Source organism: Protopterus annectens, chromosome 6.part1, assembly GCF_019279795.1.
Source record: "Protopterus annectens isolate FY-2018-M chromosome 6.part1, PAN1.0, whole genome shotgun sequence".
NCBI lineage: Eukaryota > Metazoa > Chordata > Ceratodontiformes > Protopteridae > Protopterus > Protopterus annectens.
The window spans coordinates 411,168,682-411,183,651 of record NC_056738.1 but is presented as its reverse complement, the minus strand read 5'-3'; the positions used below and the strand labels follow the sequence as shown (position 1 = coordinate 411,183,651).

Genomic DNA, 14,970 nt, shown 5'->3' with positions numbered 1-14,970 from the left:
AAGTACATAACTTTCGTATAGTGAGTTATGTGCTGAGTTGTTTGGCTTTGTTTTGATTTACTAAGATCTTATTAGTTGAGTGACAGTGTCTGTCTGACTAGTAGTGCTGCAGGGTACCTTTTAGTGCTGAGTTATTAGGCTTTGTTTTGATTTACTAAGATCTTAGTTGAGTGACTGTTTGACTAGTAGTGCTGCAGGGTACCTTTTAGTGCTGGATGTTTTTCTAGTGCAGTTTTAAGATTGTGTGTAAGTTAAGTTGGGCAGCTCAAGCCAATTCGCTTTCAGGACTCTTCATTGATGAGACATCTACACAAGGTTGGCTAGGTGTGGTGTGTGTAAAATATTTGTGGTTGTATATGTACAGTGAGTGTGTACACTCACATTAAGCATATACTTTATATGTGCTTGTACACTTATCATTTTTGTTGTGTGTTATTTTTTATTGTAACAGATGGAGAGTTTTGCTTTCTTAAGAATAAGTGAGGCATACAGTAGGGCTGGAGAGCTACAGAGAAACTGGTAACTTGATATTGACAATGTCAGTATAGTGGGTTAGCTGTCATAGCTACCAACTTTAAGCCACAGTATAGCCACTTAATGTGGTCCCTAGTAGGCATTGTAGTGTGGAAATGTGGACAGTTCTCTAATTTCCTAGTACGTTATGTGTGTGTGTGATACAGGTGGTGTAAGAGTGCTTGGTAGTAAGTGACCAGATTGTAAACAAAGATTTTAGTGGGGTAAACTGGGGGCAATATAAAAATGAACTGGTCATAGAAATTATTGTCCAAGTCACATGGTTAATGGTCATGCCATAAGGACTTGTAACCTTTTTGTTTAACAAATTGTCTAAAGTAAAAGTAATGTCTTTTGACTTTTCCCGGTTAGGGGTCGCCACAGCAGATATCCAGTCCGCTAATGATTGGCAGTGGATTTTTGCAGTGCAGAGTTTCCAGCCCGGCACCTAACCTTCAAAGGAGGCACACCCATTCACACATGCTTACAAAGTGGGATTTGTAGGTATTGCAAACTGTGTGTGCAGCTTTTGTGTAGTGCATTACATGTGTGTGAATTGCTGTCAGTGTACGGTATTTGCTGGTATGGTTATTGGTGCATTAGACTAAGATGAACTGCGTTGTTTGGTCCCTTGTAATTGTCGCATTGCTTCATGGAGGTATGCAGTTTGTAAGTACATTGCTGGTGTGTGCCCATCTGTTTGACAGATGGTGTTGCTGTGTTTATGCCGCTACAGCTACTGGGGATTATGAACTTACAGTAACACATGGATTGGTCACCATTAAACACTGAAGCATCACAATGTTGAGATATGGTTAAGTACTTACGCAAAAACTGATTACGTCAGTGTGGTATATTGAGGATTTACCCATGGTTGGTGTGATTTAATCATGTGAGCGAATTGCTATTATACAGTGACATTATTTCAGAAAAAAAATACTTGCTTTATTAAATAATGTCTTTGTATAATGCCTCCATGGTGCCCTTCCACATTTTTCCGGTATCCTGGGGCTTTGTCTGATGTACTCTGCATGCCTATGGGACTTGTGTTCCCAGCTTGCGTAGTATATCAGTGCTGTGCAAAGGAAGCAATGGAGAAAGGAAGATCTCTGTTCTTTTTTTATTGGGGGGAAAAAAAAAAAGACACTGGGAAACTTATAACGTTTGGGAGAGCTGGGATAGACAAAATAAAAGGATAATCAGGTAAGTTTTCTGTAGTTTTGCAGAACGTACCCGATTATCCTTTTAGTTATGTCTGCATTGTCTCTGTTCATTTGAGGTCTTGCAGTTTGTTATTTTTATTAAAAAATGGAAAGAAAAGCAAAGCACTTAATGAGATATACTAATAGAAAAAAGTCTGGGTGACCAGACCTTTTTCCATCTGTATATTCTCGGATTTACAACGGGCTTGCTGGTTAAGCTGACCAATCTGTGTGCTCGTTTTTGAATATTAATTAATGGCCAGTTGTTGTATAATTTGTAATACTCTTTCTGTGTGTGTGGATGTAGGTGTCAGCAAGCTGTGCAAACATTTATGTAATTTGAGAGGTGGGAGTAATGGAGAACTGAAGCTTGGGCATGGTGGGTTCCCTGGTATATAAAGTGTGCACAGCTTGGAGTTGGATATACAAGGGAAATTCATTTACTACTCATGCCAAAGCTTGCTTAATAAAATTCAAACTGGTGTAATGGGCTAAAGTCAAAATATTCTATTAAACATAAGTACCTCAAAAAAGAATATGGTGTGAAAGGTTATTTTGCTGTTGAAAGTGACCTTCAAGAAGGTTGAGCAAGAGTGAGAGTAAATGTTTTTTTTTAACAGTTTATATTGTGAAGCACTGTTAACATTAGCCAAGCAGGGCAAGTGTGCATGAAGGTAGGGACAGCGATGGTCATTCATTCAGTGATGTTTTATAAGGTATACAATTGAGTAACCTCCAGAATTCTCCATAACATCTGTTAAGATGTACACAGTAATTCAAAACTTAAAGTAGAGTTTCACATCAGAAGTCTGTGGGGTACTTCTCAGTAAGCACCCACAAATATTTCATCGTTATATAGTGCTCTGCGTGAAATAATTCAGTTGATGTCGCTCTAAAATTGTGTTAATGTATTTAAAGAGAACTATGTCAGCGGTCGGTATCCATTTCATATTGACCATCTTATTGGCCACATTATTTTTCAGGAATGGTTAGATTTGCCTAGACTGAGAGTTAAGTGGATATTATACATACCTTTCGGCCTGTTGACACAGGAATGCTGGGCAAAGGACCAAAAATAGGGGATATTTTAAATATTGCTCTTATAAAATTAGAAAGTTGATGGAATAAATGATTTTTCATTAGCACACACTTTCTGGAGGGAATTAAGTCTGAAATTCAGATGAATGTAATAATTTAGTGATTTCAGTCCTCTGATTTGCCAGAAAACCACAGATTTTACAAAAAGTGGACCAAAAATAGTCTAAAATCTGGACAGTTCTGCGAAAATCTTGACAGCTGAGAGATGATTTTTATAACTTTACTCCTGACAACTGAGCTGCCATTTCACAGAAAACAGACGTGAAGGAATACTTTTAATAGCACAGCCCACTTAGTTTTGTATCTCATGTTATCTTTTCTGCCTGGAGTCAACTTGTGGGTTATCGGATCAGACTCTGATTGGAGACTGGCCATATTCTAAAGACTTCAGCATGGTGAGCTCTTCTTCCTTTACTCTCCTTTGCTCAACTAAGATTACCTCCGATATCATTTGCCACTATTCCCGGACAACACGAATCTAGGGTATATTTGACATTTTTTGATTTCAAAGAAAAACAAGGACCTCGGGCAAGTTCTGGATTTCAGCAAATTAAATCATTCTGTTTTACAGAACAAGTTCCAGATGGTCATGATGCAGTCCGTTGTGCCTCCCAGGAGGAAGAACTGGATGTACTTGTTTGACCTCAAGGACACAGCAATACATTCCAGGAGGTTTGTGCTTCCAGCTGGCAGCCAGTAGTCTGAGATTGCTGCCTTTTGGTGCCACCACTGCCCCCAGGTATGACGTGTATTGTGGCAGCATGGCTGAGGCTGCAGAGGTTCTAAGTCTTTTTTTACCTGGGTGATTGCTCTTAACCACCTTCACGAGAGCATCCTTAGTCAGCCAGGGACACCTTACTCCAGCTGTGTAGCTCCTTTGGTATTACAATCCATTATCAGAGAGGTCCAGCCACTTCCCTGTGGAAATGATGAGAGTTCATAGGCTGCTACTAAAACACAGTTTCTCAGACTGCAAAAACCCGCAATTTCCATTGTATCGACCCTGTGAGTTCTAGCCTTTTCCTTGCTGTCTTACCAAAACCCACTGGCTTGTCTTATGCCCCCCCTCCAAGTGGGCATGGTCATGACAGATGCCTCCCTTCTTGGGGGGGGGCAATTTGAAAGGATGACAGTCCAATCTCCACTTCAGCGTCTTCCTTGCGTGCCAGACCTTTGAGGATGTTCTTACAAAGGGTGTGATTTCAGTTTAGACATGACATAACCTGCTATGTGGTATCTGAACAAATGGGGGGGGGGTCCTATTCCTTGTCTCTTGGTTGAGAAACCATCAGAGTCAGGCAATGGCTGATTTTCATCTCTCTGTTTTCTGGTTGCAGTGCACATCCCAGGGAAGTCCAACATATTGGTAGACAGTTTCTGCAGAAACAAACTTTCAGAAGTGGCTCCTGAATCTGAGAGTTTCCACTCAGATTTGTTGGTGATGGGGCACTCTGTTGTGATCTGTTCACATCCCTATCCATCTCTAAGTGCAGCTGCTATTAGGCCTTGGTCCCTATTCATGGACAGTCACCTAGGGATGATCTTAAGTATGCTTGGACCCCCCTGGTCTTCTGTACACCTACCCTGTGACCCCGTTGATTATTCTTCAAAATGCAACCTGTTGCAAAGCAGCTGTAATCCTAATTACCCACTTTTGGCCTTGTCAGGTGTGATTTCCCCTTTCTTTGGCCTCTTCCGATGTACCCTCCTTGGGTTCTGGATCCCATTCCACATCTAATTTCTCACCTGGTCGGTCTGGATCTGACTGACCATCAGGCACTCTCATTAACTATATGGTTTCTCCAGTCATAAAGGGTAGAGAGCATATTGTCTTCACAAAGTGGGTCTGTAGGTAGGGTGTACGCTAGTAAGTGGAAACGTTTCACTTGTCTTCTTCCATCTAAGGGTTTGGATCCCTTTTCAGCCCCATTTGGAGGTGATTCTGGACTTTATAGCAGCTTTAACTCATGATTCAGTTATTCTAATATTAGGGTACTGTTCACAGCTATTTCCATCTTTTGCATTGATATGGGCAGTATGCCTTTGTCTGCTGTCAAAATTTGAAGGCTTTCCTGAAAGGTAATTCTTTGCTGCATCCTCTGGTCTGGAAGCCTGCTTCACCATGGGATTTTCCTTTTGCTGGCTGCACCTCCATTTGAACCTTCTGCTATGGCTGACTGAGATACTGTCTTGGAAGACTTTATACTTAGTGGGTGTCAGAATTGCAGGCCCTGTCTTTGGTACCTCTGTATTCTGTCTTCCATAAAGACAGGATGTCCCTCCATACAGATCTTGCCTTTTCCCCTTGGATGGCTGTGGAGAACAATTTGAATCGGTTCATTCGATTACCAGTAGTGTTTCTTGAATTTTCCAACAAGGGAGAATGTTTACTGCGTTGTCTTGATGTACCTAAACAATTGAGGTTTTACTTGAACAGAAACAAATTTTTCAGAAAGACTATAACAGTTTGTTTCCTTTACAAAGGCCTGGTTGGGCATGCCAGTGTCTAATGTTACTCTGTCAAGTGGCTAACTGATTGTATTTCCTTCGGGTATAATTTGAAAAAAAAAAAAAGCCCTTGCATTATAAACCCTTAGCTGTGTTCTCCAAAGCTGGTTTGGAATTTTGTGCAGCTGCTGCTTGTGTGGGTCCTCACATGTGTGTGTCCCACTACAAATCGGGCATTTAGGAGAGGTTCACAGCTTTTGTTCCGCTGTATTGTGCAGTATCCTTCTGTAATACCTTCCTAATGTTTTATGTGGCTGGAGACTCTGTCCCACAGGTTGAATTGAGATGGAAAAGACAGCATCGTATATGAAAGTTATATACTTACTGCAACAATAGATTCATGTTTGTTTCTTTATCCCTCCTGTCCCTGCCATTGTGGCAAGTTGCTCGATCGTGGGACTGAGCTGAGAAGGTTAAATTTCCTCCTCTTCTGGTGTCCTTGGTACTTTCCTGTTGGGATTGAATGATGTGAGCTAGGAAAGAATAGGGTAAACTCTGAGGTAATTGCAGTTGAGTGAGGGATTATGGGTAGAGGAGGCAGAACTCAGTGGACTGAAATATGGCTGGAGCACACTGATGTATCGTTATTGTAAATGTCAGTATCGTGGATCAGGTAGTTTGATGCGCTCTTCTTTGCAGTTCTTTTATCCACATTCCAGAAACAAGTGTGGCAAATACTTAATTGCAGTCTGTGTTGTACATTATTCTTTAGATGTGTATGTACTACATTTTCTTTACATTTGTGCTTTCATACTTAGTGTTCAACTGCTCTAAAATTTTCAAGGACTTCATAAAATTGGGCCTTCACATGGGAGCCTAAAGTGTGCTACATTTTTTATTGATTTTGGAGATAATTTACTGTCACAAAAATACTAAGCTGCTGAACTTCTTGTAGCTGTCTTATTGAATATCCACTTTACTTTTTGAAGCGGATAAGCCTTTTCAGGCACAAGTGCTTCTTTTTGTGGGTTGGCTAGGGAGTAGTGTTTGGTTAAGTAGGCTACCCATCCTCAGCCTGTGTGCATCTGGAGATGAAGGCATCAAAGCCAAAGCTGCAGGATGAAGCCTGTAGGTATCTTTTTGCCTTAAACATTTTGCCTGTGCCTAATTTTAGGGGTTTGTGGTATCGTTGAGATTACATTGTGCACAAATGTTTTTTTTTTTTTTTCCAATACTGTAAAATACTTGCCAGAGAAGTTTAGACTGTGTACATGACGCAAGATGATCACTTCATGAAAAAAATTGGATGTAATGTATAGATTTGAAATTCAGCCCAATAATCTGATAGAAAAATAAGGGATTTTAATATCAGTACTTTTTTTTTTGATTAAAAAGTTGTAAGAAAAAAAGGGTTTCCACTGCTATTTTATTGACAAACATGTAACTGAAATGGGTAGTTTTATTTATTTTTTTATTTAAGACAGCTCACTTTTTCTAAAAATGTGTCTCAAATTAACTGGGGTAGAGTAACGTTTTATTGGAAAAAGGGATCGCTGAGAGGCATAATGCTAAGTATGTTTTGTTTAAATTTTCTGTTTCAGGTGTTGCCGAAGACAAACTGAAGAGGAAATTGAGTAACGGTACCATTAAGAAGGAAGATTCTGTCACTGAAAATGGGTTGGATACTACAGCTAACAATGTTTTGAGTGAAAATTCTAGTCTGGCCTCAATTGGAGTTGAATATGCAACAGCAGGTGATGACGACGATGTTGCAAGTCCCTTTCCAGCAGACTTTGAAATGTACTGGAAAGCTGTCCAGGAGAACCCTCTGGATTTTACATCTTGGACTGATCTTCTACAATATGTAGAGCAAGAAGTAAGCTTGTATTTTTTTTTTTTCATTGCATGTTATATAAGTGCTTCCCATACCCAAGTTAACTAGGTTTTGTGAAAAACTTCAAGAATATAGTCTTACTATTAAAATGCCATTGTCTGCTTTACATTTTTCAAACATTAAGAGTTAAGGTGAAGTTTGAAAATCTCGTCTGACTTCATCTGTAGAGCTGCTCCTTTGATGCCAGGATTTGTTTGGCATTTTGCCACTAGAAAGGGTCCATGGCATTCTTTCATGTAATGCTTTTGTACTTTCCCATAGCCAGCATGTGTATCAAGGCATGTATGTTGATAGTAGTGTCTGTTTTATGTATTATATGAAGTTTTTTTCAGCAGATGTTAGTAGTCCAGTTTTTGGAGAAAGATGTTTGATGAGTCCTTTGAAGGCCTGCAGAACTGTTTTTGCCCTGTGCGTCTTTTGTTGGAAAGGCCCTTTTCCCCGCCATTCACATATATACATATATATACATATATATACATGTGTGTATATATATATGTATATATATATATATATATATATATGTATATATATATATATATATATATATACACATACACACACACACACACACACACACACACACACACACACACACACACACTTAGAAAGTCCCTTTTGCAAGTCTGTGTTTTGTCTTGAAGTTGAGAGCAGATGTCCTTCAAGGTAGCATCTGCAGTCATAACAAATGGGTTGTCCTGTCGTCAGGCAGCCCTTCGGTCGGCCGGATTCCAAAGTCTGGGTCCGGCTTCGGCTGATGTCGTACTTCACCCGACGTCATCTCTGCTGGTCTTCGGGTATAAAGGCATCAGCCGACGCCATTTTCCCCAGTCTTTCTTGCCGCGTGGCGCCCGAAGCAGAAGCTGTTCGCAAGTGCCGGTCGGTCAGATCCAGAGATTACTACTACCGAATACTACTTCGAAGACTTCTAAAAAGCTAAGTACCCCGTTGGGGACTCTTTCTTGCCTCAGTCGATGTCAGAAAAAGTCAATAACTGTTTAACTTGTGGGAAACAAATACCTCATAAAGATTTCCACTCTTACTGTCTGCCTTGCTTAGGCCCAAACCACGACGTAGCAGCCTGTTCGGCCTGTGCTTCCTTCAACCGACGAAAGCTTAGGCGTCGGTCGGAGTTTGCTGAACAGTTTTTCGGCTCAGATTTTGCGTACATTATGCCGTCTGATCCTCCGACTTCCCAAATTGTTAAAAAACGCAAAGAAAAAGACCGACACTCGCGGTCCGCGGTTTCGGCCGAAACCACGGTTAAGCAAGGCGCGGGTGTCTCTGTTTCGGCCGAAACCGAGAATACCGGTCAATCTTCAGCGAATCCATGACTACTACTGAGGCTCCTGCTACCTTAGTTGAATCGGCCTCAGAAGTTTTGCCTACTACTGTGGTTCCTAGTGATTTATCAGACACCATCCCTTTGGATGTCTCTACCCCAGCACGTGGTGCTGCTAGGCCTCCTGCAGCCATGTCTATTAAGGCCTTTGCCAGGGCTAAAGCAGCCAAAACTGTTAAATCAGTGCCTGTTAAGCCCCCCTCACACAGGCCCACTTCTAGTTCACAAATGCTTACTCTGGCAGAGGATTTAATATCCTTAATTAGGGGATCCCAATCTCACCCAGACAGGGCCTCTCAGCCACCAGAAAAGAGATCTAGAGCAGAGCCCCCCGAGCCAGTGTCCTCTGATGATTCTGCGGATGACTCGGACATTACAGACCAGCCAGAGGCTCCTTGGTCTACATATGAAGATTCCGATGCTGAAGAATCCATTCCATCTGCCTCTCCGCCAGAGGAATTTTCCTTTGGGGAAACCTTACATGCCATGAGAGAACAATTCCAATGGCAGGGACAAGATTTCTCAGATTCAAGAAAAAGGCTTAGGACATTTCTGCACTTACCACAACATAGGCCCTTAGCTATACCTCCAGTACTGCCTGTTGTGGATGATGCATTTAATGATGTTTGCACTGCTCCTGATACTTTACCTCCAGCCCCTGCCAAACCAGATAGATTTTACAGGGTGCCAGACACTCATCCCCACCTATACAAGGCCCCACTTGCAGATCCTGAGACTATATCCCAGGGGCCTAAGGCAGTAGCCTCGACCTCAGCAAAAAAACCTACTCCTTCTGAAAGGGAATCCAGGTACTTAAAGAGATGGGGAAAAAAGTTTACACCTCTGCTACTCTCTCAGCTAGAGCTTTAAACTGTCAGTTTCATATGATCCAATACCAAGAGTTTATGCTTGATCAGTTAACTAAGAAGCTGTCCTCTGATGACTCCTTAGATAAGAAATATGTTTTAGAAATGGTGAATAACATCCAACAGGTTAGTAACCATTCTTTAAAATGTGGCTATGATGCACTGGAGGCTTCATTTAGATCTGCCATGACTGGCACAGTGATAAGAAGACATGCATGGTTGAAAGAACAGGTTTTGCCGGATCATGTTAAAGCAAAGCTGTTAGATGCTCCTATAGAGAAGGCCAGTCTATTTGGTACACCTGCTCAGCAAGTAATGAAGAAAATGGAAGAAAAGGCAAAATCTGTACAAACAGTTAAGGATTTCTTACAGGTTCAGCCCCCAAGGTTTAGCAGGAACTGGCCTGCCAAAAATTGGTCCTTTCCAGACTCCTCAAAATCTCAAAGAGGCAGGAATAGACGCTCTAGAGGCAGAAATCAATCCAGAGGAGGTGCCTACAGAGGACGACAGTGGCAAGGCAATAACCGAAGCACAGACACAACCACTGCCACTACAACAGGACAATCACAGTGACTTGGCTCTAACACCGCCTACCAGGGAGCAAATAGCAGCACCTTTAGGCGGAAAGTTAGCCTTATTTTTGAAAAATTGGCACTGTATCACAAAAGACAAGTGGATTTTGCAAACCATAGACCAAGGCTGCAGGTTCCACTTCCACACCTTACCAGTAAAAAGAGGAATGCCAAACCTACCTCCAAATCAAAAAACAGAAGCTCTAAAGCAGATAGCAGAATTAACAAAGATGAGAGCTGTGGAAAGAGTACCAATAACAGAACAGGGCAAAGGATTCTACTCCAGACTCTTCCTAGTACCAAGAAAAGAGAAAAGTTGGAGACCTATTCTCGACCTGTCCGTCTTAAATACATACATCATTGTCCCAAAATTCAAAATGCTGACCCTACAGCAACTTCTTCCCATGCTGGGCAAGGAGTGTTGGCTGGTAACTCTAGATCTCAAGGAGGCATACCTGCACGTCCCCATACAACCAAATTGCAGAAGATACCTCAGATTTCTTGCAGGATCAGAGCATTATCAATTCTCAGCATTGCCCTTTGGCTTATCTACTGCGCCCAGAGTATTTACAAAATGCCTGGCATCAGTAATCGCTCACTGCAGGCTACAGGGAATACAAATTTATCCATACCTGGACGACTGCCTGTTACAAGCAGACAACAAAAGCAAGCTGACAACAGATCTACAAAGAGTCATTTGCTTATTACAAGCCCTGGGATACACAGTCAATTTACAAAAGTCAAGACTGATACCATCCCAAACAAGAACATTCTTGGGTGCGGATTTGGACACAGTAAAACAAATGGCATTCCTAACTGCAGAAAAACAAAAACAACTCCCTCTTTACTTCTTGGCATTAACAAAGCAGAACAAACTAACAGCAAGGAAAGTACTGCAGGCCTTGGGCTTCATGGCATCATGCATAATCTTGGTCCCACATGCCAGACTGCATATGAGAAAGCTACAGTGGTACCTAAAGAATTTATGGTCTCAACACAGGCACAGCTTAGAAACCGAAATCCCACTAATCCCATGCCTGAAACAGGAGTTCCTATGGTGGGCTCAAACATGCCAGTCAAACCCAGGCTTACCCTTCCACAACGTTCAAGCAAGCCAAACCATCACAACTTTCGCCTCAGACCTAGGCTGGGGGGCGCACATGTTGGACAAATGCATACAAGGATTGTGGACTCAGGACCAGCTGCACCTGCACATAAACCAAAAAGAAATGCTGGCAGTAAAACTAGCAATACAGAAATTCAGACCATTCCTCAAAGAAGGCCATTTAATGATAAGGACAGACAACACCACAGTCATGTGGTACATCAACAAACAAGGAGGCACTCATTCATACCCCCTATGCAGAATGACTCTGGACCTTTGGAATATGGCTCTGAGCTACAACATCCAGTTACAGGCAATGTTTGTGCCGGGAAAAGAAAACACCCTAGCAGACATGTTAAGCAGAACCACCTCAGATGCTCACGAATGGATGCTACACCCGGACATCTTCAAGGCCATCACAAAGAAATGGGGAATGCCACAAATAGACCTATTCGCATCCCCACTCAATCACCAGCTCAAAAATTCTGCACAAGGACATGCCACCCACTTGCATGGAAGGTGGACTCTCTATCCTTCAGTTGGAAAGGCCTGACAGCATATGCATTTCCACCTCTTCCTTTGATGCACAAGGTACTACTGAAAATCAAAGAGGAACGTCCAAGGATAATCCTGATGGCTCCGAATTGGCCAAGACAACACTGGTACCCATTGCTGAGGAGCATATCTCGGGGGAGAATGTGGTCAATACCCCTGATGCCTTTGATGTTAACTCAGAACAACTACAACATCATGCACCCAAACCTAAAAACATTGCAACTGACTGCCTGGAACATCACATAGCAGCAACTAACCCAGACCTATCCCAAAGGGTTAAAGACATTATCCTTGAAGCCCGCAGACCTTCAACAAGAAGGAACTATGCAGGAAAATGGAAAAGGTTTGTCATTTGGAGTGCTGAAAGAGGAAAAGATGCGTCTAACATAGATATTGCTAACATCCTGGAGTACTTGGCAGAGCTTCTACATACAGGCCTGTCTTATTCCTCCATCAAGATACATGCATCCGCTATTTCAGTAGAATACAGCTTCGATCCACCTGTCTTTTCGCATCCTCTACTCAGGCAGTTCCTCAGAGGGATCAAGAATGTAAAACCTCCTAGGAAACCACCATTACCAGCATGGGACTTGAACTTTGTACTAGAAAAATTGACACTCCCTCCATTTGAACCAGCAGCAACAGCAGATCTTCAACACCTATCATGGAAAACTGCTTTCCTACTGGCAATTACTTCAGCAAGGAGGGTTTCGGAACTACAGGCCTTAATGGCAGTACAACCCTTCCTAATCTTCCATCAAGATAGGGTCTCCATGAGAACTAATCCTATATTTATGCCTAAGGTGGTATCCAGAGTGTCTTTAAACCAGTCAATCCACCTACCTACCTTCTTTCCCAATCCACAGAACAGGGGGGAAAGACTGCTGCATACCTTGGATGTACATAGACAGTTACGCTACTACCTGGACAGAACCAAAGGTAACAGAAAAACTGACCAGCTTTTAGTAGCCTATGCAACAGGAAGGGAAGGAAAAGCAATTTCCAAACAGACAATCTCCAAATGGATAGGAAATTGCATAAGATTCTGTTACTCCTACCATGGAAAACCAATTCCACAGAACATAAGACCTCATTCTACAAGGGCTACAGCCACTACCACAGCTTTCTTACGAGGAGTGGCAACCAAGGACATTATTGAGGCGGCTACTTGGACCTCCGTGCATACATTTGCCAAGCATTATAATTTACCTCTATACTCTAGATCCCGAGCAGGGTTTGCCACTGCTGTACTGCAAGGGATCCTAACTACACCATAATTTTTCTTCCTCCACCCCTAGTTGGCTATGGTATTCTACCCATTTGTTATGACTGCAGATGCTACCTTGAAGGACATAGTACAGTTTTGTACCTACCATAAATGTAGATGTCCGAACAGGATAGCATCTGCAGTCAGGATTACCCACCCTCCTTCCCTCTGTGGTACTCCTAGGGTATTTACCCTCCTATTAGCTAGCTGGGGAGTCTCTTATGGTGTATTTGTTTGTATATATGTACATACATGCTTATTTTTGTGTTTGCCTTCTACTTTTTTGGAAACATTGGCATTTATCCAAAATTTAGCTTTCCAAGAGGGCAACTGGCATCTGGGGCAAGAAACACTGAGGAAAATGGCGTCGGCTGATGCCTTTATACCTGAAGACCAGCAGAGATGACGTCGGGTGAAGTGCGACATCAGCCGAAGCCGGACCCAGACTTTGGAATCCGGCCGACCGAAGGGCTGCCTGACGACAGGACAACCCATTTGTTATGACTGCAGATGCTATCCTGTTCGGACATCTACATTTATGGTAGGTACAAAACTGTACTTTTTCTCCTCCTCACAGGCTTTATAGGAATTGTCCTTGAGACAATATTTCCATTCAGGTTGACTGTATGGAAATGGGTATCTAAAATAGGTGGAGACTTGGTCTTATCCAACCCCTATGTAGAGAAGCCATAATAGTGACCCTTCAAGAATGATTACTTCCTTTGTTTGGCCATTTTTAAACTGCCTTTATTAATGAAAACAAAACAAACACACACTACATATTTGCCACTAAGGTTGTAAGACTCGAGCGTTTCTATTAGCTCCAACTCTCCAAGTATATAATAATGGTTTAGCCCATTATCAGTTCATCTATAGCAAACAGTTTGTAAATTTAATGTAATTACGATACTAGTTTAATTTCACAAGATTAGGAACCAGAAATAGTTTATTTTACCTTCGGTAGCTCCTTGTCCCTGTGAATATATTCTTCAAAGTGGCTCCTTCTCTAACCCCAAATGTTTGTGTCAAAGCCTTGTCTCCTAGATGTATGTATTTAGTTTGTAGAACCTGTATCCTTCAGGTTTGTTCTATCCTACACACACTCCCTTTCTGTTATCCCTTTGCCACCGTTTTTCCATTTTTCACACTGTCTGAGATTTGATCTGTTTATCCCTATATTCTAAGGGGAGTTGAGGACTTCCTCCTTTCTTTTACTACTTTCTTAAAGCTGTGTTCTACTTCTAGTAGAAACAGCTTGTTGGTAAGAAAAATATTCCTTTATAGTGCTTAATTTAAAAGGGAGCTTCAGGAATTAATGAATTTGTAAAAGCACTTCCAAGCAAAGGTCTTAAACTTTGGGAGTTTTAAGGATTTGAATCTCCTTCTCCAATTGACCTTTGAGCACTGTCATTCTAAATCCCTTTCTCAAGTCATCTTCCCTGACAACTTTGCCTTATTGTTTGACAGGAAGAGCGCACAGGAGGATTGGAGAGTTAAACACTTTTTGAAGTTAGTGAAAAGTACAGGTGTGTAAGTAAACTTATCGTAACAGATGTTTGAATGATCACTGCAGTAGCTTAAGCTGGCCAGCTTCTAAAGCTTAATGACATCTTACACGTGCTTAAACCATTACTGTAGTCAGCTGGAGTTGAGCTGACAAAAAGACACGTTTGGAGCCAAGCCCTTCAGATCTTTCATAACTGAAAGAGGGAGGCTGAGTCTTCTGAGGACATTGCTAGGAATTATAATGACGATGATAAATAGTTATTGTTATAATTATTATTGTTATTACCCACACCAAAAAACAAGGGAGATGGAGAGAGGTAACGATTTTATTGCAGCAGTGAAAATGTTTTGGTAAGTTACTTTCATAACTCTACTGTGTTCCCCATGTTGCTCACTAGTGCAGAAACCTAAGCTGTATGGGTAGGTTACCATAGCTTAGAACAGTTGGGATGTGAAAGAAGGGTTCAGGACCGCTGGCGAGTGATCTAACAAATCCTGTTCTATAGCTAGGGAAAGAATCCGGCATGTAGTGCTCTGAAAAGTATGTACAGAGGACCAAGTTGTTGCTTCTAGAACTCTAGTCAAACCCTTTCCAAAAAGCCATA

At 41.8% G+C, this 14,970-nt stretch overlaps 1 protein-coding gene across 1 annotated transcript in view; it reads left to right on the top strand.

The window, feature by feature from the left end:
- LOC122805303 (pre-mRNA-processing factor 39-like) overlaps positions 1 to 14,970 on the top strand; it is a 1,105,266-nt gene that overhangs the window by 73,478 nt on the left and 1,016,818 nt on the right. Inside the window, exon 2 of the mRNA XM_044075391.1 lies at positions 6,863 to 7,137. Coding sequence (XP_043931326.1) covers positions 6,863 to 7,137 — 275 coding nt within the window. The remainder of the gene's footprint in view (positions 1 to 6,862; positions 7,138 to 14,970) is intronic.